The sequence below is a fragment of the Anser anser genome (assembly GCF_964211835.1).
Source record: "Anser anser genome assembly, chromosome: 9".
In the NCBI taxonomy this organism is placed as follows: Eukaryota; Metazoa; Chordata; class Aves; order Anseriformes; family Anatidae; genus Anser; species Anser anser.
In genome coordinates, this window is record NC_139729.1 from 918,649 (window position 1) to 944,062 (window position 25,414).

The 25,414-nt window shown below is 39.2% G+C and overlaps 3 protein-coding genes across 3 annotated transcripts in view; 1 reads left to right on the forward strand and 2 right to left on the reverse strand.

Moving 5' to 3' along the window:
- Positions 1–25,414, forward strand: part of LOC310904016 (nuclear pore complex protein Nup153-like) — a 250,767-nt gene that overhangs the window by 76,982 nt on the left and 148,371 nt on the right. The window lies entirely within an intron of this gene.
- Positions 542–2,640, reverse strand: LOC310904019 (uncharacterized protein C6orf52). Its single transcript, XM_083848168.1, has 3 exons — positions 2,359–2,640; positions 1,787–1,832; positions 542–968 (listed from the first exon to the last, which is right to left on the reverse strand). Exons 1-3 carry the CDS (start codon positions 2,416–2,418, stop codon positions 832–834), a joined length of 243 nt encoding a protein of 80 aa, XP_083704294.1. The 5' UTR covers positions 2,419–2,640; the 3' UTR covers positions 542–831.
- LOC310903973 (nuclear pore complex protein Nup153-like) lies at positions 2,467–13,044 on the reverse strand (the record flags this gene model as incomplete). The annotated part of the gene is made up of 6 exons (XM_083848093.1): positions 2,467–2,490; positions 9,045–9,277; positions 10,793–10,915; positions 11,256–11,343; positions 11,582–11,674; positions 12,916–13,044. 6 exons carry the CDS (start codon positions 13,042–13,044, stop codon positions 2,467–2,469), a joined length of 690 nt encoding a protein of 229 aa, XP_083704219.1.

Below are 25,414 nucleotides of genomic sequence, written 5' to 3' on the forward strand. Positions count from 1 at the left end.
CAAGGAGGGAAAACCAGCAAGTTGTTTTCTCCAAGATTTTTTTTTTTTAGGTTTAAGAACACGGATTATGTTGTAGCAATTTCTTCGCTGTAAAGCGTCAGCTGAGAAGTCTAACAGTAAGAAGGGCAAGGGAAAACTGAATGCTGATGCAGAGAGTGCCAGCAGACATCATCCTCATTCCACGGGATGTTTGTAGCTATGGCAGTTGAAGTCTACACTTCCATATGCTTAACATACCCTATTTATAAGCCAATTTTAGCTGACCTAGCATATATCAGTAGTACAGTTAGAGCCAGCAGCCTGCAGGAAAAAGTGGGCACAGGTGTTTCCATAGCAAGGCCTGTGAGTGTCTCCCATACATACTTCCAGTCTAAGCAAGCACATGAAAGGCTTGGCTTGTCGCTTACCTAAGGAACCAGGAAAACAAGGGAAAGCTAGATTTTGCTTGTGTCCTAATGCCCATATAAAAATAAAGACAGATGAAATACCCTTACTACCTTGTTAAATTCCATAAGCCGGAAGAGAACGTGCTGCACACAGGTACAAGTAAAATCCCTTGCTGGCAGGTTTGCAGATACAAATTTTTTATTTACACAGGCAAGTCTTATCTTTAAGATAAGACCCCATTTACCTCTTTACATTTCTCGAATATTTACATGACTTCATGATGCTCCAAGAAGAGAGTGATGAACAAAAAGATTACAGAAACTGTCAAAAGCATAGCAAAAAAAACCCAACCTATCATTGTGCTTTAAAACTTATGAGCTAGAATAATGTAGAAGAAATGTAGTTTTAGCACTTTGGTCCTAACGGTCATGCTCTAGAAGACGCTTAAATAGCAGAGGGGATTTCAGAAGTGACCGTATCCAGAGGTTGCCAGTGACAATTCATGAGTGAATCGTAGAGTTCTTCGCTTGTCTCCGTGAATTGTCTGTTCATTTCATCAACATCCAAGGAGAGCTGTGGATCTGAAAATAAAAGCCTGGTAAGTCCAAGTATCAAATCTGAGGCATGCGCACAAAAAAACTTCACGTGAAATGGCTAATAAAATGTATTTTAAGCTAAGTGTAATAAGCTATTAGATCTACTAATTTTAGTGAGGTATTTAGTCCTCTAAAATTTTGAGCCTCACAGCTCCAACTTTTGGGAATTTTTATATTAGAAGGCTGGGACTAGAACTGTCTTTCAAGATAAAGACAAAGACAATGTTTAAGATAGTAAAGATAACGTTTAAGGATAATCAGCCATGAAACCCTCCCAAGAGTCATTTAATTCACTTCTACGGCAATACACGTTACATAGGATAGTTTCTAAACACTAACACAAAATGCCTCCACGTGAGGACCTTTGCAAACCTTCCAGGACACAAATATGTTTTGTACCGTATTTGTAAGTGCAAGCTGAATCCTCCTTTTGGAATCTGCAACATAAGCTTTTACCTCAGGGTGGAGAACAAAGCTTTTGCATATTACTGAGTTTCTAATATAAAATCTGTTTAGCGGAACCAATACAAAGAACAAAATTCTGTCTTAGACCATTTTCAAATGGGAATGAAGGCACAGGTACAAGAAACCTGCTGCGAAGCATTGACAGTGTCCCGTTTTACTTGATGCGGTCAGTGTATGCTGTATCAGCTTTAAAACCCCAGCTGATTGCAGATCAACCCCACAGAGGTTTGACCTCAGCTGAATTTTCAAGATGTTCTTCATCCAGTAGAGGTTGGCTTGTATTGTTAAAAGGCACAAGGATGGCTAAACTCAAGTGACAATGATAGAACCCTTATTACCGTCAGTAATTAGGTCATCACCGATTGCAGTCATAACTGAAGATTCCTGAAAGACAGAAAAGGCTAAGTTTAATCATAACTCATTTCAGAAAGCATCACAGATTCAAAGTGCTGCAGTCTCAACCCATTCCTTCTTCCTACAACTACAAGGATAGATGGCATTTTATCTACTTATTTTTAGAAGAAAGCCAATATTACAGTACAGGTTGGAAGGGACCTCCGGAGGTCACAACTAATACATTGACCACGATAAGACCACTTACAACAACTGTTTAATTTGCTTTAAGCAAAGCAAATCAGAAGAACAGGAACAGAAGAAGCATACGCAATTATGCTGTCAAAACCATTCTTTGGTATGCGTGAACAAATAATGGTGTATAAATCACTAATTCTATGGATTTACTATTTAAGCACTTAAATACAAACACCTCTGAATGGAATCTGCTCTTTTAACTTCACACTAAGCAGAAAGCATGTTTTCAACTTCGGATTCTTTTTGCTGATTCACACAAATCTGTACAACATATTATCTGTGAAATATTTTCTTTACAGCAAGCGTGCACTATCTTTACCTCAAAAACAGCTGGAGCCATTAAAGAATCTCCTAAAGAGCAGTCTCCAACAGCTTGCATGCTGTCATAGGGAGCATAGGAGCTGTAGTTGTAGTCAGCGTGAGCATCTTAACTCCTCTGCGAGTGGTAGTTCTGGTAATCTTGGCAATAATCATTATAGTTGTATGACTGGTACCGCTGCAATTCTGCTTTCAGTCTGAAACATGAGAAGTTGCATACAGTCAGAGAACAGAAACTGTAAACCCAGTTCTGAACTTAAACAATTTGTCAGCTTACATACTTCAAAACTTAAAAGGAAGCTTTCCTAAACAGTCACCTAAGTGACAGCTTAAGTCACAGCTCAAAACCTCATTTCTATAGAAGCAAGCATCCTCACCTTTGCCAATACCAGAAGGAATTGTTCTCATGGATTAACTCCAGAGCCTTGACATGGTTACCTGTACACATCAAGTATTTTTAGCGTTGGCATAAGCAAGCTGCTGCTAAGTCTCTGTGCTTTGCTAAAGATTGATTTAAGACCAGAGACATTTATCAAGCACAGCTGCTTTAAAGATGCAGTCTTAACCCTTCTATCTTTTGTTTGGTTAATTACTAGATCTTATTTCCAGAAAGAAGTGAATGGAGTCAGATTATCCATTTCAAAGAAGCATCTGACGCTGCCTGTCAGTTTGCCATGTCTACCTCCACCTGCTCAGTTTTTTTGTTTGTTTAAAGTCCATTAAACATTCAACAGCTGCCAACTATACCGCTCAGGTGAAGTCAGTCTTGCTTAACAACACAATCGCGATTCTCCAGCATGACGCCTTATTATTAGTGGGAGAATTACAAAATACACTGGTTCTTAAGAAGAAAGGGCCAGCTGATTAGCTTTCACTACTTTCCCTTTCAAGATTTTCTCAGGGGCAGCTTCAGACTAATGACAAGAACCAAGACAAGTGCTATCTGTACTAAAACTGAGGTACACTGCATAAAGAACATTCAGATAACCCAGCTGCATATTCAAAAAAAACCGCTGTTTAGACTTGTCTTCACTGATTCTGTACAGGCAGACCTCCTGTGGTTGCAGTGCCCAGTTTCTCTGACTTGAATTGGGGATGCAGAGAAGTGAGTTCTATGCTTTTGGGGAAGAATACAAGCTGAAGGCATTCTGAAATAGCTTCCAAACTAAGCAAACATGAGGGACAAACTAATCCAATGGCTGGGTATTTCAATGCTAAGAGAGCACGGTACTCAGCCATTCAGAAACGTATTACTGATGTGTATTTTAATACCTACATTTGTTTCAATACTGCAAAGCTACACAAGTTCTAATAAAGAGGTAATCCATTGTCTTGTTACTGTAGTAAACAAACAGAAGATACATCACCTTAGGTCTTCTGCTTCCAACTGCACTCTTCCTACATACAGTTGTGTAGGGAAGGAAAATCTGAAAATACTGTTGACGTTCTTCTGGATAGCCGAAGCAAGAAAACATGTTTGTGGCTTATTCTTGTTTTCAAAATAAAACAATATTAATTTAATCAAAAAATTTTGGCAAAGAAGTTTGGACAGTGCTCTCTTGGAGAAGAGCATTTCCATTCTAAAGCAGAAGGAGGCAACATTTGCAGAATTATGCTAGGTAAACAGAAACAGAAGTGTCATTTTTTACTATTTAACAGAACACACAAGCTAACCTCATGAACATACTGAAATTGTTTATATGAAGTCCTGTTTTGTCAGTATCCTGGATCAGAGTTCATCAAATTTGGTATCAATTCTTTAACCGTTCAGAGACCTGAATTGCCTTAAATAAGTGATAGAACTGAGCCGGTAGAGTAAGAAACCCTCTCAGGAAGTGCTAAGCTTTAAACTCCCCATTGCCCTAAGCTCATGAAAAGCAAAGAATAGCATTCTAAACCTGTTCTAGTAATAACGCCTTTGGCTATCTCCCTGCGTTCCCATTTTTCCCCCCCACTTCTTTCCTGTCAACCCACTATAAAACTAGTTATGTGCTTCTCTCAAACTAGAGGGAAAGCTCTAAGAACAAGAACTCCCTAGCATATAAAACCACTTCTTGTCCCTTCTACCTTATGCAGGCCCAAACCTGAAAATATTTACCAATGCATTCAGCTTTGCTACTGTTGAGAAACAAGGCTGGTTACAATGGCAGCTAAGCCCAAGTTGCGCTGTCTGGCTAGACTTAACAGTTGGATTCCCCCAGCCATCCTGAAGCAGGTTGATGAATCCAGGGAGTCAAAACATAGGACTTCTGCATTTCTGGTTTTGTAGACTGCATCGTGTGTACAGCCACTACAGCAAGGGCCACAGACTTTCCAAAGGCAGAGCTACAAGAATCTGATTATTTAGAATAACTGTATCAATGCACAACTCCTTGGTTACCTTTTAGAAATTCCTATGCTCAGCCGGATTCCTTTTCCCCCCAGACCTGGTGCGTTCTGGCAGTCTTGCAGTGCCCTCATCTGATCACCTTGCTCACCAAATCTGACATAGGCATACCCTCTACTATTTTCAAAAGGGAGAAAACCAATTCTGGTATGCATAACAGTTACAAAGCTAACGAATTCAGTTTCTGTCTTCTACAAAAAACAGAAGATAGCAGCTACTATAGCTTCTATTACTTAAGCAACCTCTCTGGCATGTGCACGTGCACAGAAAAGGCTTTCACCAAATTAAAAAACTTGGGCCAGAAGCAAAAAGCTTATTCCTTGGTAGCATTAAGATGCAACTCACTGAGAGCCAGCAAAACAATACATTTTAAGTGCTCTCTGCGTAAGTAATCAGATTCCATATTTCTGCATATACAGCAGTTAATCAGTTAGCACTAACCCACTCCTTTTGGAGCCACAAACTTTATTGGTCACAAACACCAAGAGCTGGCTGTAATTATCTGAACCAGTATTAACCGGTACCTCTGAACTCTTCAAACAAAAATATCTTTCAGGTGCTCTTAGAAGAACAACATCAATTGCCTGCAACAATTTGATGGCTTTGCTAAACGGAGCACTGAAAAGCACAGTGGTACAGTTTCTTTTGTAGCCTGTTCAGAAATTATAGCCCCGTGCCTACAGCTTCAAATCAGGCCAAGCTTACCAGCCCAACTCTTACAGCTTAAGTTCACTGCACTCGAATGCCTTCAAGACGTGCTTTTAGGAGCCATGGAGAAGAACCCTCTGGTAAGACCACCATTATAAAGTACTGAGTGTTGTTTTACACTTAAAATAGAACTATCTGTTACAGTCATTCATCAGCTTTCCCTAGGCTGCTGCTCTCTCACTACTGAATGTGATCCTGCTCTCAGTTTCCCACTAACTTTTTCCCCCAGCGGTTATGGCCTCTTTTCATCTATGACACTTTTAAGGGACTACACCGTGTTGAAAAATGCTGGTTAACATTTCCTTTTACACAAGGTGCCTCATCGAATTTTCCTGACTAAACCAAACCCCAGAACCTTAACTAGAAGAGGAAGCACACAAACACACACGCCTCCCTGGCCACCATATCTCCCCAAAACATATCTGTTCAGTAACAGACCAACTGTAAGAATACTGCGATTAAAATCAGTATAGCTCTATACACTGCTTTTGTTCGGGATTACTAGCTAATGTCCTTCCCCTTACCCCTTCTGGAATTAATACTGAATTCTGTACTCCAAAACGCGGTTCTTAAGTCATACAAATGACATTTAACAATCAGAATTTTTCCACACAGTGATCCTCAATAAAAACTTCAATCCTCTACTGCAGTCTTTCAACAAATTAAAGGAATACAAAACTGGCTAATAACTGTTCAGTGATTTTTGGACCTTTGTAGCACTAGAGTAACAGCAGTACACTCTGCAGCATAGTTGCAAGTACGTGGGAATAAGATACTCTCTCTCATCTCTTTTTTTCTCTGAAAAGTGTGAGGCCTCTATTTCACCCTACTAAAGATTTTACCACCAACTGTACTGCTAGCGTTGAGACACTGCAACTTCTGTGCTTGTATGAGATGCAGGACAGGTTCCTTAAGGTGTCGCAATTTTTTGTCTAAACCTAGTGTTGAGATCAAAAAAGGGATTGCTACTAATTGCGTACGTATCAATAACCAGGACAGAAGACATGCTGCATATAGGAATTAAACTTTTTCTAAAGCTCTAGTACATGAACATATCAAATCCCGCAGATTTTTTCTAGTATGGTTTCAGAGGTCTTACTTGATGGACATAAGCGCACAAGTGAAGACAAAAGATATTCTGTTTACCTGAAGTACATGAAGGTTTGAACTACATTCTAGTCCTGATCTTTCCAGTCAAAACTGTTTAAAAAACAACCCACCAAACAGTAAAACAAACAAGAAAACCCCATGCTTCCTCTCTACATAAAACTTTTCACAATTGTGTTTTCTGCCCACCACCTGGCTTTAAAAAGTATACGAACTTCTTTGAAAGATCATGTTTTTAGTCTGAACTCCAAATGAACAACGTGTAGGGCATGTAAAGAACAAGCACGTCATTAATGAAAGCTTTTCTCTAAAAAGGATAAACTTATTCTTGGGGAAAAGTGTGGAAACAGATGTTATCTAGGCAATATTCCTACAGGAAAAACGAATAATTTTGCCACACCTCAAAGGAAAAAATAATTGTGCTTAACAGGTAAGAAAATAAAAAAAATCAGAGCAAACCAAAAAATAAATCACAGAATATGCATCCTCGTTTTAATCATTAAGGATTACCTTTGAGCTCTGCTTTGGTGCTTGGCTTTGCACTTTCACAGGCTACACACTTCGTGGCCTCTGCTTTGTTTTGAACCAAGCAGGTCTCCCAATCCCAGCTTCCTTCAGGCTTCTTGAATTTGTCTAAATCCAGAAATTCTCCAGAAGGAGCAGAAAATGCAGATGCACTGCTACTGGTCACAGGTGTTGGACCCTCTGTGAGACAAACAAGACAGTTAACCATCCTGTTTGAACATGAACTATAAAATGAACATTAACTTTTAAATTTGATTTGTCAAATCCCACAGAAATGTTCAAAACTACTCCGCAACTCCCCCCCCCCCGCCCCTGAAAAAAATAAAAGCCACCAAAAACCCACAAAGAAACAAACAAACAAACAAAAAAAACAGAGTGGAACTCAAAGCTTCCAAACAACACACAACTCTGTTCAGCACACAAGCTTCTGCTGCTGTTGACCACAGTGTAACCTCCATAAAGAGGCCTGACAGGTGCCTTTTAAAAAAAAGGTGCCTTTTAAGAGAGAAGCAGAAGATAACGCTTCAAATTCAAAACCGGAAAGACAAGAATGGCTCTTCCCTTCCACAGCACACGCAGAAAACTTTTATCCTAGTATTACTTGCATCGCTCTTCCTCTTGACAAGTGCAACGTAACCGTGCAATTCACTGCACCATGGTCACAGTAAACCCCTCATTTCCAAAATTCCTCCTTGCAATGGCAAGAGCCTCAGACAAAGATGCCGACTGACCGCTCAGAGGTTGGAAGTCCAAGAGAATCAACTCTGTCTGAAATCCATTATCTTACCTCAGGAAATTTCAGTCTTACCGCACAGGATGATTACAAAAGCCCGGTCTAGTCCATCTTAATTTGTTTCTTCCACGATATATTTGCACAGGTGTTTTTCGATGTAATGGCATATTAAATGACATTTAGAGTCAAAGTTAGAATTAGAATCGTATTTTAAAAACAATACAACCACGCTCAAAATCAATTACGGTCACACACAATGGGAAACAACCCAGTACTGCCCTGAAGAAGTTACCCAGCGGGTCACTCGCTTTCTTGAAGCCTACCACTGACCTTCATAGGCATCTCTCTGCTTTAGCTTAAGACTAGTTAAGACTACACTGTCTTGAAATCTGGCTTCACATCTCCCCTCAATTACATACAAACGGTGAGTAGAGGCATTTTGGACACATTCTGTAATTTTTTTTACTTATTTTTTGAAAGAGAAAAACGCAGTCATTTTTAACTCTTTCTATGGAGTTCTCATTTTCGCCAGTGAAAAATCACTATGTTGTTTTTAAATTAAGTCACCCACTTCAGCCATCTTCCCTCACCAGCTGCAAAGCTGGGGGTATCTGCATTGATCCAGCTCCGTACTAATACATTTCACAATCAGTTCAATTTATGCGACAGGCTGGAACCTGGGCTGAGACCTCTGAAGTGCCTGTAAACCAATCCTGCAGACAGCCGCTAACCCATCAACCGTACCTGGGAATCGTGTTGCTTAAAATATTCCATATATGCAACGTACTTTTATTCTGTACAAGATTCACAGAGGCTAGGATGGAAACAACAGGAAAAAAAGGACCATACCTGGTTTCTCAGACTGACAGGCTACACATTTGTTATCTTCCGTCTTATTTGGTACAAGGCATATTCCACAGTCCCAAGAGCCTTTCGCCTTCTTAAATTTGTCTCCAAAGCCCAGAGTGGCTGTTGTGTCAGTGCTGCTCGAGGAGGATGTCACTGTCACCGAGCTGTCTGTGACCACTGGTCATGTCAGAGCAGGCATTACTCCCGTTCCAGGTTTTGGTGTCTCACATGCTATACATTTTGTAGCTTCCGGTTTGTTTTGGACAAGACATGTATCACAATCCCACGTTCCAGGTACTGTTTTGAATTTGTCTCCAAAGCCCAGCATCCCTGCTGGGGGCGCTGCTGGCTTTGAGGTGTCGCATTGACTTGAACTTACTGTCTGTTTCATACTCTCAACTGTTGAGGCTTTAGTAGCTTGACAAGTTACACATTTGTCCTTCATGTCTTTGTTTTGCAGAAAAGGGTCACATGTATCAGATTGCCAGTACGATGCTTGTTTAGAAGTCTCTTTACCTGCAGAAAAAGTTGTTATTGCAGGCCTAGTATAAACCACTGTGCTTGTTGTAGGTTGCGCAGATGTAGAAGAGCGTGTTTTCAACAATCCAAAGTCTAGGAAGCAAGAAAAAAAAGTCTTCCTGTTAGCGCAGCACCTCACTACATGTAACTAAGTGACTTTACTAGAGGGCAAAAATTTCAACCCAGGTGCCAATGGTTACAACTAGACATTCAGACCGAGCGCAACAGGAAGTCCCCAGAAATCTTATCTAAACGGATGAAATTTCATCTGCTGCACTGGGTCACAACAGAACATTTCGTTAAAGCTTCATTTAACTCTTTGTTTCCAAGCAAGCTTTAAATCAACATTTTCACTGGTCGATACAAGTACAAACAGACAGTAGCTGACTGAAATCTGACAGTCCAACGTGGAATGGAAATAATACAATTTGATTAAGACGCGATGCCCAATCGAATCAGATTTCTAAAGCTCCTCCTTCCGTAGCAGATGACTCAAATCTACTCCAGTAACTGTACAGAAGTTTGTACTCGGAGCAGCAATCCATACGGTATTTTCCCACAGATGCTGAATATTAATTAAATAATAAAAACTCAAGACAATTGAACAACTGTCTAATTTTCTATAATTAGGACAACTCCTTATTTAAAAGGTGGCAATTTTAACAGGAAAGACAAGCTACTAATACAGAAAGACTAAAGGAAATGCATCTTAAACAGCAGCTCAAGTTGCTTGTAAATCTACCTTGAACATAGTTGTTTTGTGGTTTGTTTGTTGGGTTTTTTTTAGTCAAAAATGAAGTCTTTGAACAATGTGGATTTAGATTCTGCTTCTTTTAAACCGATAAAGAAAGTGAATGTCACTTCACTCAGAGGTCTTTCCTTAAACAAAATGCACAATGTATTTTCTCTCACTTAGCTCTTTCCAACAGAGAAATGTGCTGCCTTCTTAACAAGTATGTAAGTTAGAAGAAGACTTTTGGGAAAAGATCAAATTCAATAAAGCCCTTTTTCTTAAAAGATATCTTTTCCACAGACACACTTTATGAAACTGTTGAAAACAATTGCAATTGCTTAAAAACAAAATTCAGAAAAGGGTTTTTAACGTAAAACACTCCACTTCTGTTTGCAGTTTAAATTTTAATCCACAGGAGCCATTGTAAGCTAAGGCCCAAAGATTCGCAGCTTTCGCCATGTATTTGGAACTGAAGCTCTTTCCTATTCTTTCTTCACCTGGGCTGAAGGTGGGACAGGAGTGTTGAGCTTTACAAACATTTCCTTTTCAATTCCACAAATTGTATTTACTTAAAATGAAACACCGATTATCTGGCTAATTCTCTTAGTACCTCATTTACAATTACATCCTAACACGTAAAGGAGATGCAACCCATCTGCTTTTCATCTTGCAGTTTTACTTCCAGCAACAAACACCACTTAGAATAGAAGGGGGCAGATGCACCCTAACAAACGCAGCGCTTAATGTAATGCTCTCCTACATTCATATTTATAGCAGATACTCTATTAACCATAAGTCGTGTGTTGGTTTTTTTTTAATAAAAAATGCTAGCGTATTTTTTGCAGCATCTTTTTAAAAGGAGTTCATTATCTCACCAGGATTTTTTAGAACGTCTAAGACGCTTCCTTCCTTTAATACGTGGGCAGTGGTGAAGGGACCACCAGCAAAATCTTTGACCTCCTCTTTCTGTGTGTTGATGTTGGTTGAGGTGGTGGTGTCTTTTGAAACAAAAGAAAACAAAAACAGCTTTCACAATGTGACCTAGTTAGAGCAGATTATACTCACTTTTGTTAGAAACAAGAATTTCCAGCTTCATGCTTCTCACATAAGAATCTTCACAAATTCTACTTACTTTGCAATGCTTTATGATTACAAGCAAAACAAAAAGCAACAAAACAAAACAAAAATTATAAAAGCAGATCTGTCACTGGAAAAATACTGCAGAAGTCCAACACTGCCTGGAATTGCTAGCATGCGCAGACAGGACAGATTGAAGATTTAATAAAGAAAAAAAGGAAAATCAGCACTTCAGATCTGAAGTGCTAAAGTTTCAGTTACCTAGGGTAAGAAAGGGCGTCACTGGAGTACCACTGGGTCCAGAAAGTTCTGCCGATTTTACAACGGGAACACTAAATGTAAACCCAATCTGCTATGAACAAGAGAGGTTTTTCAGATTCTCAAGCCACAGGAACTCCAATCGAATGCACACACAAAACCAAATCTGAAAGCTGCTCTTCACATTTGTAGCACGCATGCTGAATGACAAATTATAAGCCAGAAGCCTACATACTTTTCTCCATCAAGGCAGATTCTGCTTTAGTGTTCTGCAACAGCCTACTAAATGCCTAAGAAAAAAAGTCAAGCTCCTTTATTATTTTACTTACAGAAGACGTAGGTAGCACTTCTGCCTCAGTAGATTTCACAACTGGAGATGAAAACGCAAACTCAGGACTGCTAACAGTACTTGTTGGTTGTATCTGTATTTTCAAAAGAATTAAAGGTTTATATTTAAGAGCAACAACTACCTGAATTCACTATCCAACAGAAGTCCCGCAGTGACGTCGAAAAACCTGATGTTTGAGTTATTTTGCAGATAAAAGTAATAATAAAACACAGGGAAGTTTCCAAGTGGGTATAGGACAATATCTTCAAAACCAAATTCCAGAAACTGAGAGGAAAAGCTGGAGATGCTACTTAGGTCTAAATGCACGGAAAAGCAAGCCAGGAAGCTGAAGAACGGCAAACTCAGCCCAATGATACTCCAAGAACTTCAGCAAACACCTCAACATGTTAAAGCAGCTGTCTACTTCAAACCGTACAAAAAATATTTCAAGTACTCTGGAACAGATTAATGTTTATTTTATTGCAATAATATGCCAATTATTGCACCCTAGGCTCATTCTATGTGAGGCTCATATGACCACGTTACCTCTAATTTAATAACTTAAATAAAGTTGTGGTTTAACCATTGCAGGCAACTAAGCACCACACAGCCACTCGCTCACTCCCTCCAAATGGAACAGGGAAAAGAACCGGACGTAAAGAAGTAAAGTTGTTAAATTTGAGGTAGCATTAATGACTCATCGCATGTAATGGCTACCTGGAAAGACAAATGCCATAACCCTGTACATACTCCCCACTCCTTCCCCTTCTTTCCCCCAGCATTTATTGCTGAGCACGATGCTAAATGGTGTGGAATATCCCTTCGGTCCTCTGGGCTCCGCTGTCCTGGCTGAGTGCCCTCCCAGCCTCTTGTGCATCCCCGACCTCCTCGCTGGCAGGGCAGCGTGAGAAACAGAAAAGGACTTGTCACTGTGTAAGCACTGCTCAGCAACAGCTAAAACACCAGTGCCTTACCAACACTGTTTTGCTCACAAATCTGCAACACAGCATCATCTACTACGAAGAAAATTAACTCTACCCCTGCCCAAACCACTATAAATAACTTGGCATAAAGTCCACACCCCCCTTCCCCCGCAGACTTCCACAGCATTTGAAGCAGTTATACAATCACGTTAAATGGGAGTTGGCAGGCTCTAAGACTGAGAGAAGCAGAATCAAAACATTTATGCCTTTTTCCCCAAACTGGCATACAACCCCAATTCATTCAGCTGCGTAGAAACTAATATTTGTTAGTTTCATGAGCACCACAGAAAAAGTCAACTCGCAATAAAGCAGTATACTCATTGTAAACATTATTTATAGCATAAAGATTTACCTTGCCCGCCGCCGTCGCTGCTGCATCTGCCATGCCTGCCGCCTCCGTTGAATTTGCCACGCTTGTCGTTGCCGCTGTTGACCTTGATATGTCCTTTGTCATCAGCAGGTATGGCATGCCCGCCGCCATTATTGGATATGTCAAGCCTGAGGGCACTGTTCAACACGTTATGCCTGACGTCGCCGTTGTATATATCATGTCCTCCACCTCCTCCTCTGATAGATCTGTCAAGTCCTCCACCTCTGATGGATCTGTCATGCCCTCCACCTCTGATGGATTTGCCATGCCCGTCGCAGCTGCTGGAGTTGCCGTGCTCATTGCTGCTGTTGAAACAGCGCTCGGTGACGCTGAGACAGCGCTACTACCAACGAAACTGGAATTGAACTGAGGCAGCGATGCAGCACTGATGGGTAGGGGTATTTTCGGTAGCACTGGTTCCTCCACTTCCTAAAGTTGCAAATTTTAATTTTTCTTATACAAGACATACTACTTTCTCACCCCATCGCACCCAATTTATTAACAAAATTAAATAGAACAAAAATCCATACAAATTAAGAGAAAGCAAGTTTCCAGAAGAAATCCCGATCTCCCCACCTCTGTCTACCACGTCATTTTAATTTATGGCAGGCCTGCTTCCACATTATACTCTATTCAACAACTGTACAGCAAGAACACTGAAAGTTAACTCAAAACCTGTGCGGAACAGAGATGCACAGATCACATTTTTTTTCTTTCTTCTCTGTACTTTAGTCATCAAAGCTCTAGAGAAGCATCATCCTTTCTAACTACCCTCGCATGGCTTCAATTAAGAGTACACTCTCAAGACAAGTGAGAAAGTGCTCCTCTTGCAAAATTAGGCAGGATAGCTGCCAAAGTTTCTAAAGTCACTACAGCAGTGAACGTGGAAAAAGGTAATGTTTAAAGAAGCAGGTAGGTTCAAAAACCAAACTAAACACAAAAAGCACCAAAGAAAGTCAGACTAGCAGCACTGAAGATTGTGTTCTGGTAAATACAGTCTATACCATGTATCAGGATGCAAATATAAAAATCAGAAAACAGCCTCTTAACAACTTCAATTTTCATCCCTGCCACTTACTTTATTTGATTACTAAGATTGGATGAGTTATGTTTTAAATGGCATAGGAAATCTGACCAAAATTTGTACAGTACTATCATGATCTACTTAGAAATGACTAGGCAGGGATGTAAGTTGGTACTACTGATATTCAGTGCATCCTGTAGCTTACATCTGTTTCACAGTTTTGATTTGAAAAGTTTATGGAACTTTTGATATTTGGACCATTATTTTATTTGTGTTACAGGAATAAACAACAGTGTTTACGATTTCTTTATATTGCATCATCCAGAAGTCCCATTTAATGATTTGAAACTTAAATTAACTTAAATACTTAATATTAACTTAATATTAATTAAATACTTAATATTAACGTAAATACTTAAATTAACTTACAGGCAGCTTATATAACATCCAATAAAAGAAAAATTAATCTGAATATTCATGGTCATAGTTTTATGGAATAGATTTTTCCTATTAAAATGAGAAAAAAACTCTCTCACAATGAGTTTGGTGAGTATCAAAAACTGAGTCATCGTTAGCAGACATGCAGAATGCTGTCTTCTACTACTCTTTCAAACTCTTGGCCTGTATCTTTCTGTATGACTTAAATATGAAACCAAAAATTAAGCTTTTTTTTTTCTTTTTATACTTGGCACTCGTTTCAAGTATCATTCCTGTAGAAAAACTATACAAACCTTCACCAAAACATTACTTCTCTTCTTAGGACTCATTCATTCAATTGCTAACGAGAAATGTTATAGTTTGAAGAATCTCCAAGGTAAGAGAATTAAAAATTTCAAAATTACATAAGCAAAGTTCAGGTATTCAAAGACAGGAAATCAATTGGAGCCTGCTCTGAAACCCACAAGAAAACAAAAACAATGCAAAAATAAAGCGGTATTGTTATAATTTACTATGATGCAATAAAACTGACACACTTAGCTAGTTACTTCAGTAAGCTCAGTGACAGCAATTAATTTAAGAGTCACTTACCTGTTCTTGTACAGCTCTTGATAAATAGTGTATTCCTCTTTCCCTTCTCATTTTGCCGCCTCCGCTACTCACTCCTGAAGACAGACCATTGGACGCAGCAGTACTGAATTTGTAGCTGGTCACATTGCTAGCACACGACAGTACAGAAGTTGGGGGAAACAAGAGAAAAAAAAATCACCAGCCAAATTTTTTTTCAAGATATTAGAGCTGTTATTAGTCCTAGAATTGAAACCTGCTGATCAGAAAAAAACTAAAGCTGTCTCACAAGTTGCTAAACGCTGGTAAATACTTGATGTTCTAAATAGGAAAAACTTTATTAACAGCAGCAATGAAAAGGACATACATAAGTGCACCGTTCACATGGGAACAATGACTAAGCCAGAAGACCTGAAATAGAAGAGCTGATTTAGATTGTTATTTTCCAGTGCTTCCTTTAAATAGGACTGGTTCTCTGATTCTGCGATGCACGTGTATCTTTTGCAGGGATATAAAAGAACAGCTCACAAAAATACAGAAAGAGTGCACATATGCACACATACACATGGGAAACACTGCCAACAGCTCTGATAGAATAGGGACGCCTTAGACTTGTGTGGCAAGGTAATATGGCCTAAGCTTCAGAAGCAGCTCTGGCTTTCATGTGGCCATCAGCAGGAACAGCAGAGGTGTTTGGGTATGCCAACATTCCAGAAGTCTTTTCAGACATGAATACAGATCCCTTTTGTAAGGCATACAAAGGCGTTTTTCTGGTACTTAAAAAAGCCTAGCTCAAAACCAGAAAGATATCCTAATCCAAGAGCAAATGGGGAAAAAATAACCCAAACCAGAAGTGGAATAGGGAATAACTCTAACAAAAGTACTATGGCAAGAAAATGAAGTATGCCTGGAAAAACTGTGACCTCAAAGCTTATCTTGCAGCCAATCAGTCAGTCAGTACAAAAGTGCATTAGATCGCACTGGAAGACACCAGGTCAAACTCCCACAATACTGAGGAGGAGAACTGGTCTAAACTTGTCAAATACTTGACAACAGCCTGCTTAGCACTGTAACTGCATAGAGGAAGACAGATCCCTAAGGCAGATGCTCAGACTTTTCTCTAATCCAAACTGTCAATCCATTAGAATTCTGAAAAAAGTCTTACATCAAAATAGATCTTCATTCAGACAACTATCGCTTGCCCATAACAGCCCATATTCCTCTTTCTGTTAACACCTGTGAGCTTCAAGGGGGCAAAGACAGTTGTCAGCCTTCAAGCAAGTCTAATCTACAATTGGACTCAGGATATAAAATATATATATATATACACACACACGCATAGATATATAGCATTGGTGGGCCAGAGATTTACTGAGTATTCCAACTCAACTGTCCAAAGGGACTCTTGCCAGCAGATCAGTGTGGTGCTCCTGCTCCAGAACATGGCACCCAACAGAGACCAGCATCACAAAAAACACTACCACCACTACCTACTCTACAAACAAAAGGTAGGGCACTGCAATAAACTTTGTGAACGAAATCAAAAGCAGTGTGAGTTTTCTGTATCTCCTTCCTAAATGGAGAAGTAGAAAGGAGTTCTAACAAAGACAATTTAGAACAGTTTGAAAAAAACATAATTAAAACCCAGCACCTGATTGCACCTGTACCAGAACCTTAAAGCCAGTCGCTTCCACCCCTAAAAAGGTGGTTGTTGTGAAGTCCAACTTTTAGATGCCAAAACAAAGTGTTGAGTTCTTTCTGCAAGCCAAAGAATGCCCATGGTCACCTAAGAATTGCTTGGCAGATGAGCATAGAGTCAACAAAATTCCCTGCTACTGTTCTTTGAAAAGAGCGACTCCCTAAAAACCGAGTGCAAAGTCCCTTAACTCAAGCATTATTACCCAAAACACCATTTGCCCAGAAGGAAAAGCCATCAATATTATCTGGAGGATAACTCATTTGACCTAAACCAAGAAAGCAGTATAACACAAAGCAGTCTCCTCAAGAAGAAATTCAATTAATTCTGCTGGATTTTTTTTATTTTAGAGATGAGTTAGCATTTGGCCTCAAATGATTCTAAAGAACACATGGTCTTCATGTGAACTCAAAGCAGACAATTAACTTCATCATGAAAGGAGTATTAAAAAAAAGAATAATAAATCATAAATCTTCCTCCATGTTTTTGCTTAAAAAATAAAGAAAAAAACACATCAATAAACATCCTCCTGAACTGTAACTCACTTCGCCTACTTCACCTTCTAAAGAATGCTTCAGAAAGAATCATCCCATTAGGACAGAGCTTTCAAACTGCAAGCAATTAAATAGCTAAAACTAATAGCTTTTCCCCTAGGGAACATTAAGAGGGACAAATTATTTTGTTATAAGTAAACTGAGTTATAAACCATGAAATATCTGTCAAAGCAAAATTTGTAACGCTACAGATTTAGTTAAACTACAAAATGAGCCATATTTCCTGTAGAAGGAAAAAATAAGGCCTCCAATAGCAAAGATCCTTTCTGTGGATACAGCATTATAACGTGCTTCGTTTCCCATCTTCGTATCCTTCTCAGAAGATAAACTTGGGATAAAAAGCGGTGTATCAGTACTTTTATTCTTGCTCATCTTCCTTCCTTTCATAAAAACAACAATTTTCTCAAAGTTATATTGATCTTCAAACACAATCCAGACTTTGCAGCTGCCTCAAAATACAAAATTTTCATTGGATTTCCCATTCCTTTTACTGAGAACTGTCACCACCTTTCAGGTGCAGACCGTACTGAAAAAGGAGATTTCTTTCTTTCTTCAAGTAAGTTTTAAATTAATAGATGTCATACCTTTCAGATGGTTCTGCTCGCTGTTCTGCAGGCAAAGTCTTCTCTCTCATCCCCTGCAAGTTAAGTTTAGTTCAAGACTTAGCTGAATATGTACAGAATACACAAAGTACCAACAACCACTTCATGTGTTTTTTTGTGGTTTTTATTTTATTTATTTATTTTTAATTTTATAGCACTGAATACACCTCACCTACTTAACGTTGTTCCCTAATTCAGCATTGTGGGTACAGTTCAGTTAAATTTTGGGGCTAAAGTAAGCATCACTGCTTCACTCAGCATTGAGGACAAACTGATAGAACACTAAATCAAATTTGTCAAATCCTCTAACAAAGAAAGTAATTATTTTAAACAAAATGACAAAAATTGTGTGTGTGGGGGGGAGAGTTTTCATCAAAACTTGTGTTTGCCAACCCTGTAAAAGGGACATACTTTTCTGTTTTCTATCATTTATCAACAAACAAGAAAAAAAAAACTCTACCCCCCTAAAAACTAAGCAGTTGCTGCTACATTCATTTTAGAACTTTACCAAATGGAGATTGTGCTGGCTAAACAACACAGAGATTGAAAGAGTTAAAAGCAATAAGCAACCAGTATTACTGTCCACTTTGATTTCCAGCCTAAGAAGCCCATACACTTAACACGTGGTCATTTGTACACTCAGACTGATACTGGAAACACAGATGTTTTCGCAGAAAGAGATGCCCATTTAATTTTATGGAAAATTTATCAGACTCCATCTACTCCAAAGCAATCAAAACCGATAACTCAGCACATTGTCAGAACTCTCACTTGGAGCACATAGCTCACCTGGAATAGTTTACACAGAACACGAGCATGTTTCATCAGTGACAGCTTTGTGTACATGAGAATATAAAAGGAAAACATTTCTGTCTTTTAATATTCTTTCACTGACAACAGGATGACTCAATAGCACATCATGACATCGTGAAAACAACCACAAGACACTGAGTGTTCCAAAAACAGAATTAAATCCATAAAAGCTCAATCTATTTCACAATGGTTCCCACTGCCTTAAAGCTCGCCTCAAACATACTATCAGTACTTTTTGCAAAGATAGGATAACAATTGGTTTGAGAAACATTCCAAGACTGGAAAAAAAAAACAGGCACATAAGGACTCAAAAATGTACTCACTTGGTACTTTGTGTCTACTCTCTGGCAAATTTTGCTGGACTGAGTAGTTGAAGTCGGTGATGGTTCAGAATACCGCGTATAACGCATCGGTTGACGGTTTACCGTTGGTGTCACAAGTCTCTTAACAGGTGGAGGCTGGAATGCATTCTGGGATTCCAGCTTTGAAAGGGAAACAGCAATCAATTTATCCTTACGTCCACCCAAATTAATTCCAATATTTATTGATGAAAACAAATTACAGAACTATAAACCTCCCCCCATCGGTCTTGGCACTCAGTGAATACGATTTGAAAATTCTGAAGACCGTTCAACTTGTAGAGGGAAATCACCAGAAAACCAGTAACGAAATCCATAAAGCTATATATAAGTAGCCAAAGTCTGACTGAATTCCATTTCAAAATTTGGCAGTTAGCTTCATAGACAAAATAATTCATGCTACCATAATTAAAATAACCCATGTTCCTAGAATATGCTCCTATCTTTTCCTCTGCCCACACTGTGATTTTTTTTTTTTAGTAGCTTAATTCATTAATTTAACATTCGAAGTGTTAAGCAACTAATTATACAGGCTTCTGGGCTTCACATTCCCTACATTTTCCCTCTTCAAAGTTACACAAACAATAGAACACACTCAAAAAAAACAACTTGTCAGTCTTACAATAATCTCATTCATTAAAATATGATCCAATGCTTTACATGTGCATTAGATGCACTTCAAGTAGTGGGTTTGACTTCCCTTTTCAAAGCATTTTCACAGACCAGAGTTAATTTTTAACACAGACCACTGCGTGTTCTGCAAAACTGACTTAACTGAACTGTCAGACAGAAAACAAACCCTAAAGGCTACAAGATTTACCGATGGCTCCGCCTGCGGTCTTAAGGATCAGAAAATACAGTCTTAGGAAGCATGCTATTGTTCAAATCAATACCAACAGGAAATTTTTGTTTACGCTGCAGCTTTAATTTCACAGTATCTCCCAGCTCTTAGTAATAGGATTCACACTCTCTCTAAAGTATATAAAAATACATCTTTCTAAAAAATATTACATTCAGTTTGAAACCTTGAATAAGACATGTTTTATGTAAGTTCACAAATCTACTTCGAGTGAACGACGGTTCATTGCTGGTTTTAAAGGTAAAAAAGAAAAATATTAATTCCCCCAGTTAGGCATTCAATACACCAAGAGCTATTCTGCCTGGTACAGTTCCTTGAAATAAGAAAAATACCACATCACTGCTACCCACTGCAGAAGTTTAGCCCGAGTGCACAAGTGTTCCGTCAACCGCATGTTCACTTTAGCAGGAAAACACACGATCGTCTCCTCAGCAAATAATTGCTTCTCATCACGGGCTACCCTTCTCCCGCCACCATTATGAATTCTAGTATTATGAATAGACAATCTATCTCCTTTCACCCACTGACAGCTGCGTGCAACATTCATTTAGTGGCTGACAATTTCAGGCTCTCTGTTGCAAATCTGGCAGATCTTTCTTAATGCCTTATCACAGGTGTATTGCTATAATATAACTGAGAATTCACACCAGATTTGGTTTTAGTTATTTGGATAATATTTATGATATACTTCACTTCTCCATGCCCTTGTAATTTGGCAGATGGTGAAAAGATGGTCCAGGAAATCTGAGATGTTTGTAAACTCTGAAGTGATTGTAAACTTAATTATACATCCATCCAATCAAGGAATTGGCACAGAAACTTCTTGAGACACTGTCCCTTTTCTCATTAGAACAGAAGATGAAAAGTTTGCACATCTTGTTATTTCCTTCAGTCACCGGATCTTCAAGTGGTCATTTAAGGGTTTTGCAATTTAATAAGCCCAAGGATACCCCTAACTAAAGTCGTCAAAAAAAGATGACTAGTTTTCATTTTTTAAAGAAAATGAAAGGAAATCATGCTTTACCACAGCATTATCACCAGTTCTGTGCTACCTCCAAATAAGAATTTAGGAGCGTTAAGATTTATAGCGTCAGAAAAGAAAAAGAAAAAAAAAAACCTCTACCCCCCTAAAAACTAAGCAGTTGCTGCTACATTCATTTTAGAACTTTACCAAATGGAGATTGTGCTGGCTAAACAATACAGAGATTGAAAGAGTTAAAAGCAATAAGCAACCAGTATTACTGTCCACTTTGATTTCCAGCCTAAGAAGCCCATACACTTAACAAGTGGTCATTTGTACACTCAGACTGATACTGGAAACACAGATGTTTTCGCAGAAAGAGATGCCCATTTAATTTTATGGAAAATTTATCAGACTCCAACGATGGTTCATCGCTGGTTTTAAAGGTAAAAATGAAAAATATTAATTCCCCCAGTTAGGCATTTAATACACCAAGAGCTATTCTGCCTGGTACAGTTTTGCAATTTAATGATACCCCTAACTAAAGTCATCAAAAAAAGATGACTAGTTTTCATTTTTTAAACAAAATGAAAGGAAATCATGCTTTACCACAGCATTCTCACCAGTTCTGTGCTACCTCCAAATAGGAATTTAGGAGCGTAAGATTTATAGCGTCGGAAATTAACAATTTTCCTCCTCTTTACTTTGAATGGTGATAAAAAGCACAAAAACTAGTTTTCTGTGCCCGAATGAACACGGAAGTCTGTACAAAGTCTATATGACCACTCAATCAGTATTTTTCTATTTGTGATCATTTCTTCAAGAGCAAACTTGCCTCAACAGGAATTTTAATATGCAGCTTCACCCCAAGTTGGGGGACAAGATAAAACGACTTGGTGTGTTCTAGAGTTGTTGCTCTCAACTTACAAAGATAACATAATTCTTAACCTGAGTAATCTTCACAGCCCATCATCTACTGTGGATACATGCCAATATTAACTTGATTTGATGTCTATGTCGTCACTGAGGTTTGAGAAAATTTTTCTAATAGTGATAAAGCATTGAAAAAGTTATCTACCTCAGCTTAAGACATTATTGGTTCTTACCTTTCTTCGTTTGGACTGGAAGTCAGTAATATCCGGTTTATCTATGTCCGGAGGCTAAGGGAAAAAACAAAGCATAACTATTAGAGGGCAATTTTTTTTTCCTGAGAGAGAGGGTTCCCTGCAACAAAAATGTGGGGGTTCATGGTCAACTTACACAACACAGCGGCAAAAGAGATGTCATTCTTTTAGCATCCTGTTGAAAAAATAGCGCAATAAATTAAACCGGCCACAGCGTAAGGAAGAATAGTTTTATCTTTATCCTTTGATGGCACATTTACTAAGTTTTATAAACACATGAAGCAAAAACAGATTAAAAGAAGTGCTATTTACCAACAAAGCGGTTGACAGCTTCTCCACTGCCTCCAAGATGCACCACGCTGAGGTACTCAAGGTAGCGTGGGACCACACAGTTTCTTGTCTAGCTTTCGCTCTCTTTTGTGCCTGAAAAATTAGCATTTTAAGTGTTACAATGGTCAATTCTGAGCTAAAGAGGCATGTATTTTACGTCCCAAGGCTACACTGATGATACAATCAATATATTCTGATGACAGAGAAACATGCAGTCACTGGGAGTTCAAGCCATAAAGAAGAGAATACATTCGGAGTTTAATGAAGTTTACCTTGGGCCTCAGTGCATCTTGCACGTGCTTGTTGCACGAGCAATAAAAGAACTCCGTACTTGTAAAAGGTCAAGACGGATGATGCCAGGACTGCTAAGGCCTCCGAAGCAGTAATCAGGGAAACAGAACTCAAGAAAAGGCTTGTGGTACAGAAAGCATTTTCAGTAACAACACAGACCTCAGAGTTTCACGATGGTCTAAGTGTACCATCTTAAAATCAGTGTATACAATCATAACCAGGAACTAGTTTTACTTCTCTCTTGCTTCCTCCCTTCCCCCAAGATTAAAGTTGGCTGCAAATCTTTGTCTTAAAAGATAAAGATCTGATTTAAACTGTAACAGATCTAAACATTACACTGAAAAAGTAAACTGTTTATTTGCACCACCCAACTTCAAATATCAGTCAAAAACTTCCTTTGGTGTGACTTTTTTTCTTCCCAGGTTAAACCCCTCATATAACCACACTGTGCTTATCACACGATGTGAAGACAGGAAGCAGACCACGCAGCATGTAAAAACACAAGTGAGACTCACAGAACCACAGAATGGTTAAGGTTGGAAGTGACCTCTAGAGATCGCCTGGTCTACCCCCCCGCTCAAGCAGGGCCACCCCGAGCAGGTTGCCCAGGACCATGTCAAGTCAGCTCTTGAAGACCTCCAAAGAGGGAGACTCCACAGCCTCTCCGGGCAACCCGTGCCAGGGCTCCATCAGCCGCACAGTGCAAAAGCATTTCCTGATGCTCAGACAGAGCCTCACGTTTCAGTTTGTGCCTGTTGCCTCTTGACCTGGCACTGGGCACCGCTGAAAACACAATGGCTCTCTATGCTCTTTGCACCATCCATTCAGGTATTTATATACACCAATAAGATCCCCCCAAACCTCCTCTCCTCCATGCTAAACAGGCCCAGCAGTCCCTGCCTCTCCTCAGAGGAGAGGTGCTCCCAGTCCCTTGATCTTCTTGGTGGCCCTTCGCTGGACTCTCTAGTACCTTGCTGTCATTCACAGCAAGCAGCAAGAAGCAAGCTACTCTCTCCTTTAAAAGCCTAGTATTTTGGTTCCTCTTTTTACCATAATGCAGTAATATTGTAAAAAACAAAAATAGCCGACCAAAGAGGGTTCCCAGCTTTGCACCACAAGGTTTCAAGGTTTCCCGTAAGTGAGGTACTTGTACTGCCCTTTTTCCGTTGCACAAATGGACTGTCAGAACAGAGCCAGCAAACCCGCGTTTTCATTTTCTTCAAATTCCTTTTGATTTATCGATAAAAGTCACTTTCATTTAAATACATTCCTACCAAACCTGATTTGACTTTCCTTTTCGATTCAGCTCTAGCTAATCAGAGTTGTCAGCAGTTTTTATTTGCTATTTCCAAGAACTCTTGGGGGCAAATAACTCTCTCCAAGAACTATATGAATCGTTCAAAACAGAAAGCATGTTACTGCTTATCTTGGGACTGCATTTAGTCCTGCATGCCTCTGTGTACCAGAAGAACAAAGGATCAGCAAAGTTGATTTTAGATATTTTCAAAGACTGCAGGTTTATACAACATATCCATAGCATGAATGTAGGCATGCTTGGAAAAGAAGATCCACAGATAAATATTAGCCAGGTTTGACTACTGTAGCTTTTGCTACCATAAACACAAGTTTTCAAAGTTATGCTGTCATTGGTTTTTTTGCATCAAGTTATTTTAACGTAATGTAGTCAGAGGCAGACAATGGCACTTGAATGGAATTTTTTGAAAGACCTAACAACAGAGGAAACCCCAACTACCAACAACTAGCCCAAACTGTCATTCTTGTTCTTTCTGACAAGTATTACCTGTGGTAAAAACTGTCATTAAAGAATTTAAACAGAAATCAATCTCGTCTATTTTTGTAGACCAAGAGGGCAGAAGAGCAACTGTTACCACATATTCAGCTCCCTGCTCAAAGCTCCTTTGGCAGTGCTGCTTTTTTTATTTCCATCACTATTTCCCACTACACTACTTTTCTCATACCTGATAAGGTTCCGTCTTTGGCTGCCTTGATCTTACAGCTGCAGCACCGGCATAGGCCGTCTTTCCGGGGTAAAATGGAGAAAACCCAAGCTGGTTTTGCTTAAAAACAGACGTGCTTCCACGTACCTACGGAAACACAGTATGAGAAGTGGATAGAAAAGCAGGTACACATTCAAACTGATTAAAAGAAATACTGTGCAGTACTTACAGGACACAGTCCTCCAAAAACAAATAAACCGAACGCAGGTTTCTTAGAGCTAGCTGCAGAATGCTGCGAGAGGGAATGAGTTCTTTCATCTTGTGTGGGCCAGAGCAGTGACGATGAAGTATTTTTTAAAACTGCAACATCTGCCAAAATGACGTATGCTAGATGTAAATGCCTCTCGTACGTACAGAACTTTAACAATAAAGATCACACTAATTCAAGTTCTTCAATACAGAAAAATAAGCATGACTTCAGCTTCTTTAAATAGATCAACTTCACGTACAGACTGAAAACCAAGTATCACCTACAAACTTGAAAACTGTTCACAGAGCTGCAAGTAGTTTTCAGCAATCTTACCAAGTTAATACTGTGCTTCCAATGCAGATTTTTTTTTCCTTCAGGCTAAGATAAAAGAGGACCGCATAAACATCAGTGCATTTGTACGGACAAAGCTTTTTTCTGTGTTGGTAAAAGGCTGGAGGCCAGCACAGATCATAATCGCACAGGTTTTAAACCTGGAAGATTCCCCAAAGGCTGCTCTAAGAGTTAACGATCTTCTGCCCATGTATGTTTTACGAAGACACACCAGAAAGTTCTAGTGCACTCAGGTTATATTGCTAAAGCCCAGCAACTCTACTCTCAGCTGTACAAAAGTTCTCTGCAAAACCTGCTGAGCACA